Here is a 25,673-nt window from a genome sequence, read left to right as displayed (position 1 = left end):
TAACATGTTAAACTCTGCAGAGAGATCATTTAACCAATTAACTGCCATGGTGGGGCCAATTTTGAACCTATGGGCATGATTTGAACAAGCTTGCAAAATATCAAATATCTATGTTTATAGAGAATTATTTTTACTATAAAAATATTGACAAAAACAATTATTGACCACGGTGGCATGATTTGAACACATTCCAACTCAACAAAAATACAAATAAGTCTGATATATTGTGTACTGTATTTGTATTTACACACTTTAAGCACACGTACAAATAATATAAAAATCAATTTTAAATCATCAGCACTCATCAAATAACATATTATGTACAAACAATACTGTAAACAATAATACAAACAAGAAATAACTTTAAAAAAATATTTACAGCATCTATGTTGTTTTTTGTTATTGAAAAAAATCATCAGTCAAATCAATAAATTCAAAAAGAATTCAGATAACTAATGTTAAATTTGTTTTTTCAGTCCAGTTCTTAGCTGCATCACACCAACATTAATATCGGGGAGCCACACCAGTTTAGGTGATTTATTTCTCTATAATATATACTTTTAATAATTGTCAACATATAAATAAAACAATAACAAATAAACAATAAGGTACAATTGTATATAAAACCGGAATGACTCAAAGCATTCATAGCATTTAAAATATGAATAAGCGAGCTTTCTAAGAACAGACATGTTTTTCTGGTTTGCTAGACACAGCGTTTGAATCGTCAATATGAATGTTATTGTACATAAGTATTAAAACTCTTATTTACCGTTTATTAATTTTCAGAAACGCTGACCGCAAATTGTCTTTTATAACCTGTGAGATGTAATTTACAGTGATTAACCGAATTGAAGTTTTATCAAGATTGAGTACTAGATGTGACCTTGCTAATGGACACATGTGAACCAGATTCAAAACTTGACCTAGATATTGTATAGATGATCACAATATGTGGTATTGAGCACTTTGTGCTCAGGTAAGTTAAAAAAAACTCTGAAAATAAGTATGCATCAAAAACTCATCTAAAGTTAAATATTCAAATTCCACATTTCTTAAGCCACATAGGCTAGAGCCTAGAATTTAACAAGTGGGGCCTTTCCAATATTGTTCTAATTATGGTTCTGTGATTATTCAATTACAAAGCATATTAAACATTGGACCATATCTCTTTCAACTGACTAAATATAAAAGCAATCATATAATAACAAAAACACTACAACACTGGTATTTCAATATCTTTGGCACACTTACATTTGATTTTTACTGTTATAAACAATGTAAGAATTAAGTAACAAATATGCCTTTAAAAATGTTCTAAAATACAACGAACATTTGCAAATTTTGAAACGAATCGGTAGACACTTTAAGTGATTAAAAAATGTCGCATATCAGATACAACCCATTGTTTGTGACTTGTAAAGAAGCCACTTCTTGCCATTTATGCAGGTAATTGTTATCTTGAAACATAACCAACTCCATTGAATTTGATTACAATACATTTCTTCAATATTTAAAACCCGAGAATTCATACAAAAATCACGAACAGAAAATCAATTAAGGTTTACTGCACATTACATTTTAATAAAATCATTTGAACTGATTGATATTATTTGTAAATCTAAAATGTCTTGCATGTACTTAGTTAAAGAAGAATGAAAAATTGTGAAGTCATATATATCAATAAGAATAAGGACACATTAAAACACCTACATATTGCAAGGTAACAATGCAGGTCATCGTGCATAGTTTGTCTTTAATTATGTATGCTGCAATTTAACTGTTTTAACAGTTGCACCCGTTTCACAATGTGTTTGTTTTTTGGATAATAAAATAAATAATGGGGTGGATATCTTATTAAGGAATAATAACAAGAAATAAATTATTATAAGGCCAAACACATTTTTTTAACAATTTGTGTGCTCAAACTTGCACAACAAAAATCAAACATCATCCCTAAGATCACATAAACTTTTTTATCGTGTGATTGTAACAATAAAGCGTGTCTCGAATTAAAGGAGATCGAATGTATTGAATTTACAGAGATGTCACTATTGTACAGTTGGAAGACTGGCTTGTGTAAAACTCATTACTTTTAAATGTTTTAATGTCAATTATTAAGTACAATTGGAATGCATTTTCATCGGTATATTAGGGTAGAGAACAGTGAGGAACAACAACATGCTTTAACCATTTACCACTTAGTTACGTATTTTGACGCATTTGTAGTCCAATAGAAAGTTAAATTCAATTTAAGACCTTTCTTACTGAATTCAAGTTTATAAGGCTTCATTTCCAACCCTTATATACTGATGAGCAGCAAACAAATTAATCCTGACCAGACTGTGAGTTACTCGCACGCCATTACTCGTTACTCTGGTTTTATGCTGTTTGCACCTATCCATTTTCACTTTGCTGGGTGGGAGTGGGAAAGGGTTTATATATACAAATGCATAGAATTCAATTTAATACTAATTGTTATATATATATGAGCACACAGAATTCAAGTATTAAAACACTGACAAATATAAAGGACCACACGAAAAATGTAGCGATTTCAGAATTTGAAAGTAAATAATCAAACTGTTGTAGCTGCTTAACATTACACTTGATCAAATAGCTTCACCCTGTACACTCCTGTTTACATCTTTGCAAAAAGCCGTGCTGCATCACTATAATTTTCATATTAGGCGATGCCGAATTGACATTTATTTATTCAGGTCTACTGGCAGAAAATTTTATCAATAGCTCAACGTTCTATAAGTTATAAATTCAAACAGAAATCTTGACTAGACAGCTACACTGAAAAAATGTCTTAAACATTTAAACAAGAAATGTGTTTTCAGAAAACAAAACACAACAGGATAAATTTTAAGTAATCTAATAGATTTCTTATGTATGTTAAAAAAATGATAACCTTTATTAATTTGATGTTTTTGGTTATGTTAAAAACAAAACTTTGATGCAAGAAACAGTATAATATAGCAGTTCTTATGATCACATAAATGCTTCATATCCTTTGAACTCATGATTATTTTTTTTACAAAATAATTCATCTGCAATAACAATCACTGTTATATCATGAAACAAAATGCTATTGCTAAACTACAACATAATCCAATGGCAATTTAAATCATCTGAAGCAAAAATCAGATGTAAAATAAAAAGTACACTATTTCACTTTGAACACTAGGATACTGTTGTTTTAAAAAAATCCCACAAGAATGGAGGCAGTGTGTCTGTTGTAGCAGACTGACCGTACATCATTCTTCACTGTAGCAAGAGTAGCCAGCTTCCTTCCACCCTCACTATCCACCTGCAGGATGGAACGGTTGCCATATAGGCCTCCAAGGACCAGCACCTGGCCTGCATGTGTAACGTGTACATCACGTGGGTATTGTAGTGCAGGGTCAGTGAAGTTGGCCAGGACTGAGCCATCCCTGGCCAGGATAAGGAGCTTGTGCTTGGAGTTGTTAGTGATGTACAGCTTGTCCCCTGTGTGACTCACAGCACACCTGTCTACTGTAAAACAGAGTAACATGAATATATTGAATTATATTTTTATATGTATAATAAGTTATAACAAATCTTATTGAAACTGTATTAATAATAAGTTACTCAACAACACATGTACAACAAATGATTAAGATCTGTATAAAACCAATAATAATTGATATTAAGGCTTGGCAGGAATTTTTGTTATTTTCTATTTATGTTTGACATGTTTGTATGTGATTTGAGTTCAAAGAATTAAAGTCTTCCACAACAACATAGAAGGAAATAATTATGCTGCAATATGCACATGAATCTGTCAGATGGTGTAACTACATGCAGTTATCATAGTTTATGCATACATGTACACAGAATTACAATGTTATTGACACTTGCACTGATATATTTTGCATGACAATCATACACAAAGATAGCTTCAGTTATATGTGTTACTGAAATCGCAAATATTGTTTCTAGCTTCTTTAACAGTTAAAAAAACAAATCTTGGAAATTTTAAATAAAGTAAAAACTTCAGGTTACAAACAGTAATTGAAAAACATTCAGTGTCCATTCATAGACAAGCCATAACATGAATATTAAAATCATCTAAACATAATATTGTATTCTAAACTGAGGTTGAGTAAGAAACTGATTGTTAATTCTTAGTCTATTAATTAAACATATTCCTAAAGAAACAAGAGGGCCTGAAAGGCCCAAGGTTATCCCCCGCAACATATGCTTTGTTTGAGGATGGGTGCAAATTGGACGGATGAACATAATGATAGATGGACGGACGGAGGACAATAACACAAAACTAAGACAAAGGAAGGTTCTTAAGCCTTCACAATTTATTTAGGTGAATTAATAAGTCGTGCGTTTGCCACAAAAACATTCAACGTTTACAATACTCATATCAAGTTTAAATGAAATCCGCCAAAGCACTTCCAAGATATGGCTCTGGACACAAAAGTGCCGGATGGACAGCCGGACGGACGGACAACGCCAAAACAATATCCCTCCGCCTCTGGCGCGGGAATATATTCATACCAAGTTTCAAAGAAATCCGCCAAAGCGCTTCCAAGATATGGCTCCGGACACAAAAATGCCTAGTAAAAAGCATTTTTTCAAGATACAAAGGGCAATAAGTCTGTTTTTAACAGATGGTGTACAATGCCATTTGGCGTGCATCATCCTCTTATGCATATATATACTCATACCAAGTTTAAATGAAATCTGCCAAAGCACTTCCAAGATATGGCTCCGGACACAAAAGTGCCTATAGTAAAAAGCATTTTTTCAAGATACAAAGGGCCATAAGTCTGCTTTAACAGATGGTGTACAATGCCATTTGGCGTGCATCATCCTCTTATTCATATATATACTCATACCAAGTTTCAATGAAATCCGCCAAAGAACTCCCAAGACATGGCTCCGGACACTAAAAAGCATTTTTTCAAGATACAAAGGGCCATAAGTCTGTTTTTAACAGATGGTGTACAATGCCATTTGGCGTGCATCATCCTCTTATGCATATATATACTCATACCAAGTTTAAATGAAATCCACCAAAGAACTTCCAAGATATGGCTCCGGACACAAAAGTGCCGGACGGACGGACGGACCGCCGGACGGACGGACAACGCCAAAACAATATCCCTCCGCCTCTGGCGAGGGATAATGAAGATTAATCAACTATGATTCTTACCTGTATATTCGTCTGATGTATCCTCATACATCTTGCTTACAAGTTTCCCATTTAGTGTATACTTGTAGAGTGCACTATTAGCAGTAATATACAGGTCTCCCTGGTGGAAGGCAATACCAATACATGCATGTTGTAACTGAAGCTTCCTTCCTGTCACCATCTTCATGTTGTTGACTGTGATAAACTGAACCTCATTTATGTTACTATCATTGTGATTGACAGCCACAGCCACCTCACTGGGTGTGATATTACACAGGTACACTACAGTGACTCACCACCTGGTACTGCTGGTCAAGAAGCTTGATTGTTTTATTACCATTGTCTGCTATCAGGACCTGTCCTTCTGGGAGGACACAGATGGCACGGACACGGCATACCTCTGAATCACTTGATATTCTCACATTTTGTTCAGACTTCCCCTGCACAGTGATTACCTTGTTTGGATCCTCTTGTATCATCAATGTCTGGGTACTGTGTTCAATCTTTCCAAGATCTGACAGTGTTGACAAGTACTGTATAATTTCATTGTTAGGCTGGAATGTTATTGAAACTTTAGCCTGAAGAGATTTCTTCTTTAGAAAGGTTTCAAACTCTTGTTTTTTCTCCTCACATTTCCTGGTGGCTATAAAGGATAGTTCGAGCTTGCTTTTATCACATATGTCCTGAATGGCGTCTCGAAGTTGTTTCAATTCATTCTGAAGCCCGATGCATTTGTCAACATCACTTTTGAAAGAGGATTGCAGTTTCACCAGAGTATCTTTCATTTCCTTCCGTGTCTTCTGTTCAAGCGTGTCAAAGGCAGCATTTATTTTTTGCCGAGTTTCCAGTATTGTGTGTAACTGCTCATCATATGAAATTTGTACCTGCTGAATGCTCGCCTCTTGGTTTTCTTGAAGTTTCTTCATTTCTTTCAATATAGTTTGGATAGAAACTGACAGTTTTTGAAGGTCTGTGGACTGACCTTTTACTTTGTCTGATAGAAGAGTTACCTTTTGGCAGTGTCTGAAAGAAAAGAGAATTCGACAAACAGTTTAATTTATATTAAATACTAACTTTTTAAAATGCTTTATCATATACATCTTAACATATTTTGGTAAAAGCACAATGAGGTAGTTCATATATTAGACTCCAACTATATGGTAACATGGTATACAAAAATGTATACACAAATATTCATTTATATACATTGTATATCTAAAACGCAAGTATTTATTTCAGAAGACATTTTACTGACCCACTTACAAAGGATGATTAAAACTGCAGTCTTCTATTTATAATTATTGTACATGAACAAATTAATGGTTTCTTGAAATAATAAATCTTCCGTTGATTTTAAAATTGCTATTTTTTGTTATGATTTAACTTTCGTGCAAAAACGTGTGAAAACCCAACATTAATTTGTTTCTTAATGTTTTTTTTCTATATTAAAGCGAAGTAAAAAAAATATACCTGTGATTCAGGAATGCACAATTTGTGCAGCAAAGCTCACTGTGTTCATCACAAAACATTTTAAGATTTTCTTCTTTATGGACATCACATTTGAGAAGAAAATCTTCCACCTTCTTGGCCACTGGCCATTTCTTCATATCTCCCCTTCCAAAAGAGGCATGTTTTGTAAACAACTGGCTGTGCAGGCCAATACATTTTCCACAGTAAAACGCACGATTCGCAGTAGAAATCAGCTGTATTATCCAGTTTCTTGTCTTCACAAGTCGAGCACAAGAAGTCATGGACCATGTCAGATCCCTTGTCAATGGTGGATTGTGAAAAGGTTGCCATTTTATTGAATGATATTTACAAACACAGCAGCTTTAGATCTCTGAATCTTTAACTTTAACAATGTTGGTATCTCGTAATGCTGGTCTTAAAAATTAAACAGCCAAAAAACTCAAGTCCATCTAGTTTTAGTCCATTTAACAAGTAACACCTAACACTACAAAAAATAAAACTTAAGTTTGCTGGAATGTTAAAAAAAGTAAACAAAGTAACTATGCAACTGTTCCGAATTGTTTAAAAATGTCTGCAATGACTCTGTCACTTATGAATGCTGTTAGCCAATGAACTCTACATGTAATAATTTGTTTTCCACACTTAATAAATCTCTATTGAACTCCTTGGTGCGAAACCGACGATTTTAGTACCCATTCAGGAGTACGTGTTGTCGTGGTGGAGTGTAGTCCGGTTCAGAAGGAGTCCATTCCTCATATTATTTCATTTGAATGCGACACAAGGTCCCTGATAACAATAAGAGGACGGCAGCCTTTGTGCCTCTATTGCCACATAGCTCAGAAACGTCCGCAACACCTGCCCTGAAAATATAAATGCTATATTTAAGAAAGTTAGTGTTTCAGACAAGAACAAAGATACTTCCACAGAGAAACAGCCTGAAACTGAGAAAAGGAAGGAAACAGAGGAGAGAACAGACCAACCACAACAGAAGAAAATAGACGACGAGGGTTTCGAGACGGTGGGGAATAAGAAGAAAGGAAAGAGCCAGTGACGAAAGAAAGAAGAAGAGAAGAAACAGGACATTGAAGTAGAAACAGAGGTAAGGGGCTAAAAAAGAGGCCGGAAGGCCGATGTAAATGAAGACTTGACCCCCTTGCCAAAAAACCGATTCAAAGTGCTAGAAACATACCCAGATGATTTAGAAGAACACAGATAAGTGATTGATTTAGATTCTCAAGATCTTGTTATGACCCCAACTAAATAATCTAACTTTTGTTGAATAGACTCCCTTATTCCAAAATCTAATAACTTTTTCATAAACCCATTTTTTAAATTACCAATTACTGATAGTGTAAATAGTACAATTGTATATATATATATATATATATATATATTTATCATTATATTTTATGTATTTAATTATAATGTCGGCATATATACCAATCACATAGATATTCTGTGTGACCGATATATTCGCATATTTAAAAATTCATGTTTTCACCTGATATATTTAGTATATTGATCTAGTGCACTTTTTGTATTAAAACATTATATATGCATAAATAAAATCTATGTTAATAGCAGTATGTATATGTACAATTAGAAAACATTACTTTCATATCTTACACAACATAAATGAGGTTTTTATTTCATGTAAACGTACAAATTACGTACATATGCCAGTGTGTGTAGACGCTATATACTGTTATATACTGAATGTAATAAGTCATTTAACTGACATTTTTATACATTTTTACTTTTTTCCATTTTTGTGTTTATAAAGGTGAAATACATCAACTGTTAAAATATTAAGTCAACCTTTTTGGTAAAAATAATGTTTTTATCAAATTTTTGAAATTGACATAACAAACACATGTCATTTTCTGAATGTAAAAAGTAGTGTAACTGACATTTTGTAAAATTTTCAGGAGAAGCAAAAAAATGTTTTATTAAAATAATAAACCTTTTTCCATATTCAAATTTTCTGATTAGTATTATAATAACACTTGAAAAACGAAACAAAACTCCAAATTGATATGTCTTTTTTAAAACAAAAACAAATTAAGAAAGGAGCAGTTACCATAATTTCAATACTGAAATATTTTGAGCGCAAAAAATAACGTAAGTGCTCTTACTGTATTTTGGATAATGTCTGAAAATATGCATTCCTGAACAATTCACAAAATGTCAGTTACCCTAGTTATTACATTCAGTAGACGATATACTCAATCTATATCTATTACAAAACACCTTTTTTTAAACACAATAATCAGCAACAGTACATCTTTAATCCTTTTCCAATATCCTCGTGGTAAATGTGAGCGCATTTATCTATATCCAACATTACTTCGGTACGTAGTACACTCATTACAGCGAGTTTACAAAATCGTCTCTTCTACCTGGTTTAAATATTTTAAACAATATTATCGGTATTTCTATCCTAACACTTAATCATGGACGCCGCCATCTTTTCTTTTTCCTGATAACCTGAGTTACAAACTAGAACATGGAATTAAAAATAGAAACTATAAATATAAACGGATTTCGATCCAAACAAAAACAAACTTTCATTAATGATTATATTTCAATTAATAAAATAAACATATTATGCATACAAGAAACGTATATAGATAATTACAAATTGTCTAAACAAATTGAAAATTTAATATCAAAAGAATACTTTTATGTTTGGAATTTTTCTAATAACCGTTCATGCAGATGTTGCATAATCGTAACTGATACGAATATTAAATGTTCTAAATTTCAAATTGATTTTGATGGCCGTTTTATTTCTTTAGAAATAGAATACTTGAATGATTATTTTAAAATGTGTAACATTTATGCACCAAATAAACCAGGCAACAGAGATGATTTTTTCGAATCAATAAAACAATATTTAGTATCATCAAAAAAAAAAAATTATCTTAGATTTTAACTTCATTTTAAACCCAAATTTAGATAAAATAGAAGGAACATTAATAGATGCAATAAAAGGTTGTTAAGTTTTTAAGCAAATAATTAATACATTTAAAATAACAGATATTTACTGATACATGAATCCTGAAAAAATAATTACCACTTGGAGTAGAAAATGCTCATATGAAACAATATCATGTCGTTCAGATAGAATTTATATTCCAAAATCACTCATTGAAACTGTAAAAGAGTAGATATTATTCCATGTCCATATTCAGACCATGATTTTGTTATTTAAATTCTAAATTTTGATAATATCAAGAACACAAATAATATTAACATAGGAAATTCATCTTGGAAATTAAACAATTCCATTTATGAAGACAAAGATTTTGTTTCTGCTTTTAAATTTTATTTTAAAATTGTAAGTACATGTAGAACTGAATCTATAACGTTATTGTGGTGGGATAATTTGAAAACACTTATTAAAGATTTCTGTATTGATTATAGTAAGTCTTAAAATAAAAAATCTTTTGATGAAATCTAAAAGCTAGTTAAACAATATAAACATTGTATTGATATTTCTGAAAAAGTAGATATTAAAGATAAATTAAATAAACTTCAAGACAGTTACTATAAAGGGGCATATATAAGAAGCAAAATCCATATTTTAAATAATAATGAAAACTCTAGTACATTTTATCATAACATGGATTTGAAAATGGTAATAACAAAATTATACACCATATTATTGATGGCGGAGTTGATAAAAAATCAACTGAAGACATTTTAAATTCTTTTAAAACATTTTATAAAGAACTGTATACAGGAAGCAAGTAGATGCATCATTTAATGATAATTTTTTTAATAATTTACCTCAAGTATCAAATGATGATAATATGTTCAATAGCCCCTTATCATTAGATGGAATTAAATTAGCTTTAAAAGATATGGATCACACTAAAAGTCCAGGAAGTGATGGTTTAACTTCCTTTATTTACATTAAAGTCTTCCATTTATTTGTCAATATTTTATCACAATTATACAATACATGTTTTGATTAAGGCCATATGTCTGAATCACAAAAATGATCTTATATTACATTATTATGCAAAGATCCAAATAATAAAACATCAGTTAACAAGGGACAAAATTGTCACAAAACCAGGTTTTCATTGTGAAAAAAAAATCTGATAAAGGGAGAAAACTCAAACTGAACTTTTGAAATGACCAAAAAAAATTAACCCCCTTTGTAAGTTTTTTTTTTTTTTAAATCTATTTTTAGTCGTGGCGACCTTGACATTGGAGATATTGACGTGATTCTTTCGTGGGACACACCGTCCCATGATGGTGAAAAAATGTGCCAAATGATTTTAAAATCTCACAATGAATGACATAGTTATGGCCAGGACAAGCTCATTTATGGCCATTTTTGACCTTTGAACTCAAAGTGTGACCTTGACCTTGGAGATATCGACGTAATTATTTCGCGCGACACACCGTCCAATGATGGTGAACAAATGTGCCAAATGATTTTAAAATCTGACGATGAACGACATAGTTATGGCTCGGACAAGCTCATTTATGGCCATTTTTGACCTTTGAACTCAAAGTGTGACCTTGACCTTGGAGATATCGACGTAATTATTTCGCGCGACACACCGTCCAATGATGGTGAACAAATGTGCCAAATGATTTTAAAATCTGACAATGAACGACATAGTTATGGCCCGGACAAGCTTATTCCGCCAGCCCGCCAGCCAGCCAGCCAGCCAGCCCGCCCGCATTCGCCAATCTAATAACCAGTTTTTTCCTTCGGAAAACCTGGTTAAAAATTATAGACCTATTTCTCTTTTAAATATTGATAGAAAAAATTTATCAAAAATATAAGCAAATAGATTAGGTAAGATTTTAGACTCGATCATTGGCATTTCCCAAACATGTTCCATTCCAGGTCGCACAATTTTTTTTATAATGTACATTTAATTAGAAATATTATTGATTATGTTGAACAAAAGAATATTAATGCTTGTTTTATTTGTCTAGATCAGGAGAAGGCTTTCGACAGGGTTTCCTGGTCCCACTTGTTTCATTTGGCTTTTCAGATACATTCATAACATGGATTAAACTTTGATATCAAGATATTAAATCGTCTGTAATAGTAAATGGTCATATATCTGATCCTTTCTCATTATTTCGTTCAGTTCGTCAGGGCTGCTCATTATCACCTCTTTTATATGTACTCTGTCTTGAACCATTTGCTAAAGTCATCCAAGATGATAAAAATATAAGGTGGACGAACCAGTTATCGAACACCTAAGAAATAACGTTAAATTACCTTAAAAACAAAACACTTAAAATGACAAAAACATTTTGTTTTAACAAATTACTAACAGTTCAATCATTGAATGATTTATCTGTAAAGTTTTCCAGCAAACTACCTTCAAGAATTCATAACAATGATTCCCTGATTATTGTCACCTCAAGCAGACAAAACAAAATGGCGGCCGATGTAAACATCACCTATTACTGACACTTTATAAATACTGCTCCAGTATATACAAAGTCACATGAGTATCACGTGACCCGGACTCGGCGAAAAAATCTGCGTCTGCTGCAATCAAAATTGCAAACGGAAATATGCTTTTTGGTGTGTAAATGCACGTTTTGATAAATGCATTCAAAAAGTAATAGCAAAAAACACACGTAACGGTGTAAATAACAATAAATGTATTCCTTTAACCTGTTTTCGGCGCATTTGTTTCAAGCTAAGTAGGCAAGTAGGTCATGGACTTCATGTGCGACCATTTGTTTATCAATGTGACGTCATGCGCACTTTTTCGCATGTGCATACAGAACCAAAACAAAACGTCCGATAATAGGTGCTGTTCGATAACAGGTACTTACACGATAAATGGTATACAGACACCAGGAAATAAATTTCATATTAAAATGTCCTTATATGCATACGATAATACTTCCGTTTTAACTGTTGACAAATCTATGTATCATTTCTTTAATCATGTTACTGATTTTCAAAAACTTTCAGGTACAAAAATAAATTATAACAAGGGCTGTTTGTAAAACATGCATGCCCCCCATATGGGCTGTCAGTTGTAGTATCAGCCATTGTGTGAATACGTTTTTTGTCACTGTGACCTTGACCTTTGACCTAGTGACCTGAAAATCAATAGGGGTCATCTGCAAGACATGATCAATGTACCTATGAAGTGTCATGATCCTAGGCAAAAGCGTTCTTAAGTTATCATCCGGAAACCATTTTACTATTTCGGGTCATCGTGACCTTGACCTTTGACTTAGTGACCTGAAAATCAATAGGGGTCATCTGCGAGTCATGATCAATCTACCTATCAAGTTTCATGATCCTAGGCCTAAGCGTCCTTGAGTTATCATCCGGAAACCATTTTACTATTTCGGGTCACTGTGACCTTGACCTTTGACCTAGTGACCTCAAAATCAATAGGGGTCATCTGCGAGTCCTGATCAATCTACCTATCAAGTTTCATGATCCTAGGCCTAAGCGTTCTTGAGTTATTATCCGGAAACCATTTTGCTATTTCGGGTCACCGTGACCTTGACCTTTGACCTAGTGACCTGAAAATCAATAGGGGTCATCTGCAAGTCATGATCAATCTACCTATCAAGTTTCATGATCCTAGGCTTAAGCGTTCTTGAGTTATTATCCGGAAACCATTTTACCTTTTCGCGTCACCGTGACCTTGACCTTTGACCTAGTGACCTGAAAATCAATAGGGCTCATCTGCGAGTCATGATCAATGTACCTATGAAATTTCATGATCCTAGGCCCAAGCGTTCTTGAGTTATCGTCTGACAACCACCTGGTGGACGGACCGACCGACCGACAGACCGACATGAGCAAAGCAATATACCCCCTCTTCTTCGAAGGGGGGCATAAATATTGTTCAATAGTATGTGGTTATCAAAATGACTGCAGTATAATAGTCAATTGTTACAGGGACTCAGGGTCTGGGTTATACATGTACCTTTAACCTCCACTAAACCTGCCACAGCCGGTAAAATTGATTTGTGAATGTCAGATCAGATCCCCAGCAATGCCAGAGAACCGCGTCCACGTTTCATCGCAACTGTCGTAGCTCCAACCGCACTGCAGATCCTCTATCCCCTCATATCCCAGAAATACCGGGTTGGAAGCTGGCTAGGCTAGAGCACAACTGATGTAAAACAAAGACAATAAATGATTATTCTCAAAAATAATTAATGCCCAAGTTTTAATCACACTGATAGCACTAGCTTGAAAAGAAAATGAGATCTTTTTTAGTGTATTTGGTTTACTGTACTTAATTATTTACTTATTGCTTTAGAGTAACTACGGTATTGCACAAGGTGCGCTTATTATGAAATAGAAAAGCTTTACGGTAAACCAAACTATGCTTGTAATATTTCCTGTCGTTCAGAAATTTTTCAATTTCAACTATGTATAACCAAGTTATAATCCTAATCAATGGTGTAACAACAAAGCATGATGAAAATATTTGTAATATTCTTACAATGAAATGAAAATGACACAATTTCCAAAGTATTTATTTTCTGTTTCCAAAAAAAAAAAAATATAGGTTAAAATAAACTGCAATTGCTATTGCACTCTTATATTAGCTAGCGTAACTACTTACAATTATTAGTTACACTAAATATCAATGAACAATAGATGCAATTGCTGGAATTCCAATCACCGGAATGTAAACAAAGTTAAGGTTACCATTTCCAGTTAGCTCCTGGCAACAACCAATGAAACACGGGGAATCCCAAGCTATTAATAGATGGCTGTTCAATCCAGAAGTTTTGAAAATTTCCAGTGATATATTATCACTGCTAGCAACAGAAACAAGTATCAAAAGAATACTAATGCAACGGATAAACTGACTGATATGGTTTTATGAATAACTGAAAATACAATTACTTTCACTTTTACTTCAAAATAATGAGTGATAAGCTTAGAAAGCAGGGATCATCCTAGAGGGCGACGTAGGCGACTTTGTCGCCTTACGATGCTTGATATCGCTTTCTGATTACATCAAAGCGAAAACAAAATCGCCGACATTTTCTTATATTTTGTCCTTTGATAATCTGCCGCATGTGTGCGCAATGCCGTCACTAATACTGCCATTGTTTGCTGTGTGCAATTATCGGTTATCTGATCTACTGATAGCGAGAGGATTTGCTACGCATCACTGACTGCTGATGCAAGTCGCTTTGGTTTATTCCAGTTGAGGCATTGTGTACACGCCGGTCTTACCGACAATAGTGTAATTGAAGTAACCATCTATGTATAGAATGCCAGGCTCCGGACCTCGTTTACAGTTTTCAATGGGCTATTGTTATTTGTCAAGGCTGCCGGGAACCAATACAGCCATTGTTCACATGATGGTCATTTATTGTTATGCTTGATGATTTGTACAACTTAAAACAGTCCGAATCTCACTGCTAAATTTCAGTCATAATATATTTGAGTACTGAGCTTAACAAATATCACAAACAGAGAAACAGACTTACACATTAAAAGTTTAATCAAAAAACGCAGTCAAGCACTTGGGAACATTCCATTAAAAGTCAATGACGCCATTTAAACATAAGAATTACCGGCACGCGACACTCAGTTGGGAGAATTACAATTTGGGGTATTTCACAATGTACGGGTGTGTTACATCAATTTATGTATTTATAATTGAATAAAACACAACAAATCTTGAAATAATTAAGCTATGGCCAGCATAGAACAAATACATGTATTGTTGAAGAATCTCCCACAAAATGTTTGGGAGGTTTTTAAGAGTACAAGTTACTCTCTGTCGTTAGTCAAATTGCAAATTGAGACTGCTGCATAATGCGGAAGTAATTGGGATAAATTGACAATTTAAATTCAGTTAAAAATGTGCATATGCGATAAAAATCGAATAGAAATAACCAAATGCTAAACAGTGACTTATTGTGCGCAAAGGGGATAAAATATAGCATTACGAATATATACTATTTGTATTGTTATTGTTATGCGTTTACTATATCGCCATGAGACATTGTCCGGTCTTTTAATTATTGATTTCTGATTGGTACTGACATGAGCAGTAACTGATAAAACCTCTTAGGTACTGTCCGAAATCCGTACAATCTATGGATGTTGCTAATGTCCGTAATCTTGCTACTTTAAACTATCTATTAGCAAAGTAAAGCACTGCAGTATTGTATTTTAAAGCAATATGTCAACCAAATAATATATTGATTGCGTATTTGCTAGGTTACAGGTTACTGGTTTTAATTTTCTGCCGTCAAACGATATGCATGTGCAGAAGACGTATATCGACATGTTATGGACAGTCGTTTTCGGATACGAATGGTTCGCCGATTTTAATTATTTTTTTACGTCATTTATAACATTTTTATAGAATGACGAATAAACATGCAATGTTACGGATGGTCTGGCTGACAATATTTCGCAATGTACTAACCAGAAATTGCACCTAGAAAGACTAAAAAAAGAACAATATGCAAGGGCTCTGCCCTATATTCCCTTTATCCTACATCCTCAGGCTCTTGGCTTAAGTAGTAATTACATATGAATGAAATGTGTATTTTGGCCAAATTAAACAGACGTTTTACAGATTTTAAGAGAGCAATATCTCTTTAACATCATGGCAGTTTAAAATAAAATGTTTAGTTTTAGTTAATGTTTCAGATATATGTATGGTTATTAATTGTGAAACATTAATATTACTAGAAATGGCGCGGCAGAGGCCGACGCGTATCCCCACGCCGCATGTTTGACCCAAGGGCGCCCCAGGGTTGATCATGGGGCCATGCATAGTTGAGATTGACTGTATTGTCATAAGAGAAGTTCAGTATCAATTAGAAGTGAATGGGTGTAAAAATAAAGAAGTTATAGTAAAAGGCAATTTTGGGAGGGTGTGGCCTATGTGGGCGGGGTGCCCCAGGGTTGGTAATGGGGCCATGCATAGTTGAGATTGACCGTATTGTCATAAGAGAGGTTCAGTATCAATTTGAAGTGAATCAGTGTATTAATGAAGAAATTATAGTAAAAGGCAATTTTGGGCGGGTGTGGTCTATGTGGGCGTGGCGCCCCAGGGTTGGCAACGGGGCCATGCATAGTTGAGTTTGACCGTTTTGTCATAAGAGAGGTTCAGTATCAATTTGAAGTGAATCAGTGTAGAAATGAAGAAGTTAATGTAAAATAACCTAAAATTTTTTTATAGTAAATGGAATTTTTTGGTGGGTGTGGCCTATGTGGGCGGGCGCCCCAGGGTTGGGATTGGGGCCATGCATAGTTGAGATTGACCCTAATGTCATAACAAAAGTTCAGTATCAATTTGAAGTGAATCCGTGTAGAAATGAAAAAATTATAGTAAATGGAAATTTTTGGTGGGTGTGGCCTATGTGGGCGGGGCGCCCCAGGGTTGGGAATGGGGCCATGCATGGTTGAGATTGACCGTATTGTCATAAGAGAGGTCCAGTATCAATTTGAAGTAAATCGGTGTAGAAATAAAGAAGTAAATGTAAAATAACCTAAAAAAATGAGTGATAATTTCTGACGCGGCCCCACCCCAACCGCTATAACTTTTGACCCAGGGGTCAGATCAAAATTCCAAATAGTGCAGGGTCGCACATATGCTCATAGCTACCATGTGTGTAAGTTTCAAGGTTCTAGTGCTTTTAGTGTAGGAGGAGATAGTGGCCAGGACGGACGGACAGACAGACGGACGGACGGACGGCGGAGATAACCACAATATCCCCACCTTTTTTTCAAAAAGCGTGGGGATAAAAATACCTTTACGCGTGTTATCAAAGGTCCGCTCACTTCTCCCCAATACCATTGGAAGGAGAAGTCAATTCTCCCTAAAATGTTGGGCTAGGATGATTCCTGGAAAGTCTTCTGACTAAATGCAAAAAATCAAAGTTTCCAGTATACTAACATACAAACCCAATCACAAAATCAACAAAATATAAAATTATGAATATTGTACGAATTGTACAATGTAATTGTCGATGATATCTATCGACAACTTCAACAAGACAAGATAGCGGACAATTTTCCCGCGAATGTCTCGATCATTGCCGAAACAAAAAATATCAATATTGTGTCGCACTTCTTTGAAGTGCAATGAAATGCTGTCAATATTGTGCTATTTCTGCACAATCTTGACAAAATAATTGAGTCATACCACAGCAGAAACAGTTTAAAAATTAAACCCCAATGGCGGGTACACAGGTACTTGAAACATTTTTTTGGTCCTTATATATATAATAAGAGAAAAGGTATCCAACGATGATTTCACAGGTGTATTGAATAACACAATGCAACAGCATAAAAGATCAAACAATGCACACATATGTCATTGTGGTTGCCAGCAGGAAGCGTCCATCTATGATAAAACACCTTTTATTTGATGAAAATAATCGTTGGATACCTTTACTCTTATTATATATATATAAGAACTTAAAAAAAAAATTCAAGTACCTGTGGGCATAGGCGCTCGATGTCAATGACATTCGCCATTTTCTAAAGCAACGGAAGAGCGTCATTATGCAGAATTGAATCGCTGTCACCCTGCTCGCTTATTCAAATGCTTATTCAAATGCGCGCGCAGGCCGGAAACCTCGCTCTTTATACACATTAACAGCCACTAAACACTATGGGCGCCAGATTTGATTTTTGATGTGCTGATTTTTTTCTGGAAATCACCATGGCAGACGAAATCAAGTTAAACAATTGGTAAGGAATGATTCACGTGTATGCAATTTACAATATCTTGTGTCGATTGCCCCATTAATTGAGTGAAACAATAGTAACAAGGATTTATCACATTGTCTGTGGATGTTTCTGTTGAAACTGAAAGTAGATAGAGAAATAGCGAGGTTCCCGGCCTACGTGCGCATTTCAATAAGCGAGCGGGGTGACAGCGATTTAATTATGCATAATGACGCACTTCTGTTGCTTTCAGCGTTTTTTTTCCTTCTTTAACAGGGTCCGGTAAACGGCCCTGTTCCCAATCGGAACCGGACCTGGTCCCAAAATCGCCGACGGACCCTTCCCAATTTAGAATACGGTCTTATCCCAAATAGTTTATATAAAAACGGCCTCGTATCGAAAATCCAAAATAGACTATCTTTATGTCTTAAAACGACTTCAGAAGTTAGTAAACAATTATGAAAAGGAAACGGTTGTTTTTTTTTTCTTTTTTTTTTCATAAACGGTTGTTGTTGTACTTGTAGTTGTTGTTGTTCTTTAAGAATGAGGCCGACGCAACTTCCGATAGGTGTAGCCACCTAGTTACCAAGATGACTGTTCCCCGGCCGGCATACATAATGCGGCATTATTGAATGCTGGTGGGGAAACAGTCAACCAAATAAGGCAATAGTAGAAAAAATTGACCTTGTTTTGTACGCTTCGATAACAATGTTCGTGACAGTTGTTTATTGAACGTTCTCGTTAAATACAGCTTCATTATACAAAATAAAACCCTTATCCGAAAATAATGATAGATATTTCGAAATGCCGACTTTGACAAAATATTTTCCCAGGTTTTGGTTTTATTCGTAGCGACGTCTTTACGTAGTAAACAAACCCAAATATGGAAATCCGAAATCTCGTTTTACTCTTCAAATACTCGCGGCGAAGTTAAAAAGTCAACTACTTCCGACGATTTTGCACACTCGCATCGTGGTTTTTATATAAATAACCAGAAAATGAGTCACAATTCAAAATACTACTTGAAGAAAGTGAACAAAACGAAATCAGCCAAGCATAAATTTAGCCACCTAAATTTCTGTTTTCCATTATAACAATGGTCATCTGCTGGTCCTTTTAATTTAGACAAGTTATCTCAGATTGCCACACAAAGTAATTTTTCAATTGGGCTTTATGCCATTCTAAACAATTTTCAGTTATATTGCGGCAATACCCATTAATTCGATCTGGAAAACCAGTTCTTAATTTTTTTTAAATAAACTGGTATTTGTTATACAGACTTATGATCTACTCTATCCCAGAATGCCAATGATAGTGTATAAAAGCATTGTTTACTACATAAAATAGATTCCAGTTGATGTATTTGTATGATTTTTTATATTTCCCAATTTGATGGATTTCACGACGCGAAAATTCCCAATTTGAAGGATTTCGCGACTCAAAAATTCCCAATTTCTAGGGGACAGGACCTGTTCCCAAACAGGTGAAAAAAAACGCTGGCTTTAGAAGATGGCGAGTGATTTACCTTGTCAATATCTATGTACATAGTCGAACTATCTTTATTTTTAAACACATTTTATCGGAAGATTTTTATTAATTGAGGTTGTGTATGCATTATAATAAACAACGGGTAACTTAAAAATAAATAAATTAATTAAAAAAACAAAAACATTGTCATTGACATCGAGCGCCTATTGGGGATATCACAGTGATGTCACTGCAGAGGCGATTCCTTAGCGACGGTGAAAACAATGCCCTAGTTAGGCACGATTGACTACGCTGATTGAGCTACCTCTGCTGAGATTTCACCAATTGCCTTCCTATTGGGAAGTTGATAGATAATTAAATGTGTTGTTATTGGTGTTTAAAATGTCTTTTGACTATAATGAAGGGAGATTGCACGTCGAAAGCCCGATATGACCAGATAATAAAGCAAATAGGGCTTAATGAATGTCCTTACAAATTGCATGCTGGATGTTAGAAAAATGACCCGACATATGGCTGACGATCGAGTACGGCGACATTCATAACTTTCTCATTGAAAATTAGAGAATGTTATACAAATAATTGAGCCCTGATCTATTGCAGTAGACGAAGGAGATCTCAAGCACCGAATAAATTCGGGTTTCAGTAAGGGATTTCTTCGCATGTGCGTGCTATTAACATCTACCGCGAGGGGGTCGCATTACATTCCGACGAAATTTGAAAACACCGCACTTGTTTAACTATAAAAAAAAGCATTTAACAAATTGTTGCTGAGTGTCAACCTCAAGAAAACAAGCATCTGTTAGTATGTTACGAAGCAAATTGCGTTTCAGCGTTACATTACACGAAAATTTCAGAAAGTCCGGTAAATACTGTTGTCCGACAAATACTTGCTTATCAGTATTTAGTACCAGCGAGCCACATATAATATATATATATATATATATATAATAAAAGTAAAAACACGTGTCTGGGATTTTAAATATATATTGATTTAGCCTCTTTATAAATATACGAATTAATTATTAGCATAACAGTAAAGGTGTTCGGAAGACTAAATACTGACCATTCCACAAAACAACAAGGGACAAAATTGTCACAAAACCAGGTTTTCATTGTGAAAAAAAATCTGATTAAGGGAGACAACTCGAACTGAACTTTTGAAATGAACAAACAAAATTACCCCCCTTTGTATGTTTGTTTCAAAATAAATCTATTTTAAGTTGTGGTGACCTTGACATTGGAGATATTGACGTCCCATGATGGTGAACAAATGTGCCAAATAATTGTAAAATCTCACAATGAATGACATAGTTATGGCCCTGACAAGCTCATTTATTGCCAATTTTGACCTTTGAACTCAAAGTGTGACCTTGACCTTGGAGATATCGACGTAATTATTTCGCGCGACACACCGTCCAATGATGGTGAACAAATGTGCCAAATGATTTTAAAATATGACAATGAACGACAAGCTTGTTCCGCCCGCCCGCCAGCCAGCCAGCCCGCCCGCATTCGCCAATCTAATAACCAGTTTTTTCCTTCGGAAAACCTGGTTAAAAATATAAATTAGCCGTATTCTGTCTTGAGGTAAGACTTTAATAAATTAAACTTCAAAAATAATAAAGCATGTTATAATTTGATTGTAATTATAAATGCACAGGTGTGGATGTGATATTGTTGTTTTTCGTCAGCCATCCAAAGTGTTAGACGTGAATTGAAACAATTATAAAACAAAGCCCAAAAAGCGGAATACATTGCAATCGTTTGATGATGTGGTTATTTTCTTATACATTGAACTAATTTTCGTTTCGTTTCCACTGAATGACAATATTTATAACTCTAGCATATAAATGGAAAAAAACACACTGTATATAATGCAAACTGAATGGTCTTTGCGGGTATATTGAAATCTCTTTAATTACTAGTCATAATAAGGATAAAAATCTAGCCTTTTATGATACCAAAAATCTATATTTTTTAATTTATTTTACGCAAGTATTGTTAACCCCTATTGTGATCAAACGTGATTGCTCTTTTTCATGATGGTGTTACGTACAATTAATTCAGTAACGTACCATCTAAACACGTCATTGCGGAGTTTACCTTTGCCGGCACGCGTTAAATACGTTAATTGTGTAGCAGTAAATTGTACAATATTTTAAATTTAAAGTTATTAAACACTTTATTATTATTATTAAACTGGCTAATATCTATACACTATATACAGTACAGTCAGCGCGGCTACGCCACGGCCAGGTTACTAGTACGCGGCGGCCGAATCGTGTGTTCACGTGGCGTATCGCCGTTGCACTCGGCATCGATCCGCGCAAAGACGCCGAGTCTGTATTAACCTCGCGTACTTTCGCAGAGTAAATCCGCCGCATACGTATGCGGTGGATCGAGTGAAAGATATCCACCTACATGTACATACATGTGTGTGTAGCATAGAATTAATTACGCGCAACTGTTTATGTTTCGTTCGATTATTATTATTAAATTTGTAATCCGAAACACACTTCCAAATTTTAATGCAACACGACCTTTGGCAAATACTAGCGTCAAATAAACAGTGCTAAATATCCTTTGTTTCATAAAAAGCGCACGAAAATTATGCAGACATGTAGAACGTCGTTTGGAAAGTTTGGGTGTATTTTGTGTTGTATAAATACATGAACATCACGTCAGGCGTAAATCGCGTGTTCAGTGGAAACAAGAAATATCTTTAAAAAAGATATACGGCGTAAATAGTTTAATGAATGAGATCAAGGATAGCGAATGTCTTTTTCTGTGCAGTTCTTAGCTGCATCACACGCAGTACGGGATGTTACGGGGAGTTTTCGCGGCTTATTTTACATTATAACATATTGCTGGTCATAAACCTATAGATACAAAACAGAAAACCACAAGAAGAATGGAAGTAAAATTTAAACATATGAGTCAACCGGCCACACGAGAAGTATCCGTATTTATAGGCGCGTTCTTCGAACAAACCTGTTTTAGTGGTTTGTCGGGCATTGCTATTTGATTCGATTATTAACAGTATCAATTATCATCGTGCTAATGCTTAAAGTGATATTATGGGCATTTTGCACTGTTGAATTGAGCTGAAAAGAATTAACAGGTCAAAATAGTTAGTTAAAATGTGGTTACTGATTAATTATCTGCAACTCACCTTGCTACCAGTTGTTTATAAAAATATATTTTATATTCGATATTCTTACGTGACCCACCTAGTCCTGTAAGCTGAAATGATCCGTAAAACAATTTCGTGTCTTTGTGTCGTATGAACAAATCTGCACTTAAACCAAATTTAGGTTCAACTCGTAAACGCATGATCAGTTGTCAAACGAAAGTACGGTTGATATTCAAATGCATTATTTTTCTCTTTCTGGTATATTGTTTTAGTATGATGATGCTGCATTAATTAATATAAGTGTATATGAAGTAGAAACATCAAAAATAATCAACGGTTGCGATAGACACCTATAAACTGTTACATGCTCATAATATCACTTTAGTACATTAGGCAATATGGACGAATAATTATTGTTAAATTTATCAACAATAATATTTATCATTGTATTGTTGAAAACACATTAAGAATCTATTATTTACATACCATAATTATATTGCTGAATATCTTCATTTAACATATTTCTGGTCTAAAGAAAATTCCAGGTCACCTAGTTCACGGATAGCGTCTTTATTATATAACGATTATTTTACTGGCCGCCAACTCCGGTGATGACCTGTATATAAACTCTGAACTCGCGGGTTGAAATGCAATGCTTTAAAGTGAGGCCTCGCTTCCATTGCTCTTTATACTTTTACATGTTAACATGTTGACAGGAATAAGGAAGTAAGAACTAAATATGAGAACATAGCCTTTTAAGTATAAACGCTCTTGCGCTGGTAATACTCTGAAAATAAAAGGTGTACGCACAAACTGTATTGATGTCGAGAATTGAGTGTAAAACTGTTCTATCTATTAAGCCTTTTCATTCGAGATTAAATTGTTTCATACAGTAAAACAGTGTTACAAAGACGCGGATATGTTTCCAATGTTCTGTTGGTAAACTCAAATCAGCCAATGGAATAAATGAAGTGTATTCATTCGTACCTAGCCGCGGGAAATTTTATTGGAATTTTATTGGACACTTACAAAGGTCAGGCTAAGGTGAAAAGCTGGCTTATGCAGCTTACGCCGAAAAAACGCCCCGATTAGACGTTATTTCATCATCTCTATAAATAGTAACAAATGCCAAAATGTATTTGATACTTAAGGAAATATCAAGAATGTTTGTGCATCGTAAATATTTACCAGCATTTCCTTTAAAACTGGAATATACGGGATTATTTGGTAATTAGTAGCGATATTAACTGTATAATATGAACAAAATAAAACGTGTTTATATACGCATATTCAAACAACAGTTATAATAAGCTGATAATTAACAAAACAACAAATACTTCGTCACCGTCTTGATTATTGATGTGGCTTCAAACTGCTAATTTTCTCAGCTTAAATATAATAGCAAAATCAACATGCAATTAATTTTTAAATCCACCATATGCTGGAGCCTTGACCACTTGTATGTGCGAAAACATAATTACGTGACCTTGTTTATGTGTGAAATACATACACTACGGGCGGGAAACAAACTTAATTGGCAAGACACATTAACTATGCTTAAATGTATATGCTAATACAATCCGCGCACAATAAATTTATTATGATTTTAATTATTATTATAAAAGTTCTTTCAAAATTTATTAACTACATGTAACTAATAAATTTAAAAATATTTTTTATTTCATGATGCGCATCAACTCGGCATCATGTCGCGGATCGCGGCATGCCTCGGCGGACAGATGCGAAGTTTCGCGTCGAAATGCGACTTGCCGTCGCATACTGACGCGGCTTCAACGACTGATGCGGCATCGACTAGTTTCGTCTTGCCGCCGCGGATCGCGAAAAACGTTTGTTCCGCTTTGGCTGTTCAGTAGTTCCTGTTATTCCATATCGGACAAATGTCTTCATTTTTTAAACATATATTTTTAAATATTTTATAAAGCAACTGTATTTTCAATTATTTCGGCATTAAAAATTTGGCTTAAATGACTGCTCAGTATGACAAGAGATGACATAGAGATATCATAAATTGTGTTTAATGACCACATGTGGTTTATGCAGAGCCCCAAGTATAGGTCCCCAGCTGGCTTTATGACACTGTGTTTTCTTTGTCTGGACAGTATCCGATTATAACGAGATAATCGGTTTGTGATGAAGAAAGGGGCATTCAAATACCTAACATGCGGAAACAAAAAGTGTCGAAATTGGTGTGAATTAAATAAAAACAATAACATTTATCACGAGAATTTATTTAATACGTAACAAGGTACGCTTCTACAGACATATAGAGGTTCAAATCAGCTACTATATGTTCAGACCTGTTTACCCTACCGATTGCTTCTCAGTAGTATGGAGGGCATCTCTCAGTAGTTTTGGGCTGTTGTCAGTAGTTTTAACCTTTTCAATCATTTTGAGCATTAAAACACCATGACTGGGTCACATATCAGTTTAACGGTACATAAAGCATTAGATGAATGTACTTGCTAATAATTAAATCTGTTAAGTGATTTTATTTGTTACAGCCTTTGCCATTTGGATTGGGAAAAATGGCGCGATAAACCATGAAATTGGAAAAAATAGCGCGATAAACCAAGAAATTGGGAAACATTAAGCATTATAAATATGATTATAAACAACAGAATTAAAATTGTTTGTAAGTGCATGTTTGACAGCATTTTTATATTATAAAGTGCTGCTTTAATGTCTTCTTACAATTAAGACAATATTTAATT

The 25,673-nt window shown here is 34.4% G+C and overlaps 1 protein-coding gene across 6 annotated transcripts in view; it reads right to left on the bottom strand.

The window, feature by feature from the left end:
- Positions 1 to 224: 224 nt before the first annotated feature.
- LOC127857852 (E3 ubiquitin-protein ligase TRIM33-like) overlaps positions 225 to 25,673 on the bottom strand; it is a 31,233-nt gene continuing 5,784 nt past the window's right edge. For 3 of the 6 annotated variants that reach the window (XM_052394546.1, XM_052394547.1, XM_052394550.1), the window contains exons 2-5: positions 13,588 to 13,776; positions 6,647 to 7,506; positions 5,198 to 6,199; positions 225 to 3,522 (exon numbers count right to left, since the gene is read on the bottom strand). In XM_052394546.1, coding sequence (XP_052250506.1) covers positions 5,446 to 6,199; positions 6,647 to 6,927 — 1,035 coding nt within the window. In that variant the 5' untranslated portion in view covers positions 6,928 to 7,506; positions 13,588 to 13,776 and the 3' untranslated portion in view covers positions 225 to 3,522; positions 5,198 to 5,445. Of the gene's footprint in view, positions 3,523 to 5,197; positions 6,200 to 6,646; positions 7,507 to 13,587; positions 14,188 to 14,321; positions 17,392 to 18,089; positions 18,841 to 25,673 lie in introns of those variants that run through there. The other 3 variants (XM_052394544.1, XM_052394549.1, XM_052394548.1) reach the window with 3 other exon arrangements.

Source organism: Dreissena polymorpha, chromosome 14 (genome assembly GCF_020536995.1).
Source record: "Dreissena polymorpha isolate Duluth1 chromosome 14, UMN_Dpol_1.0, whole genome shotgun sequence".
Taxonomy (NCBI): domain Eukaryota; kingdom Metazoa; phylum Mollusca; class Bivalvia; order Myida; family Dreissenidae; genus Dreissena; species Dreissena polymorpha.
This window is presented reverse-complemented; position numbering and strand designations above follow the sequence as displayed.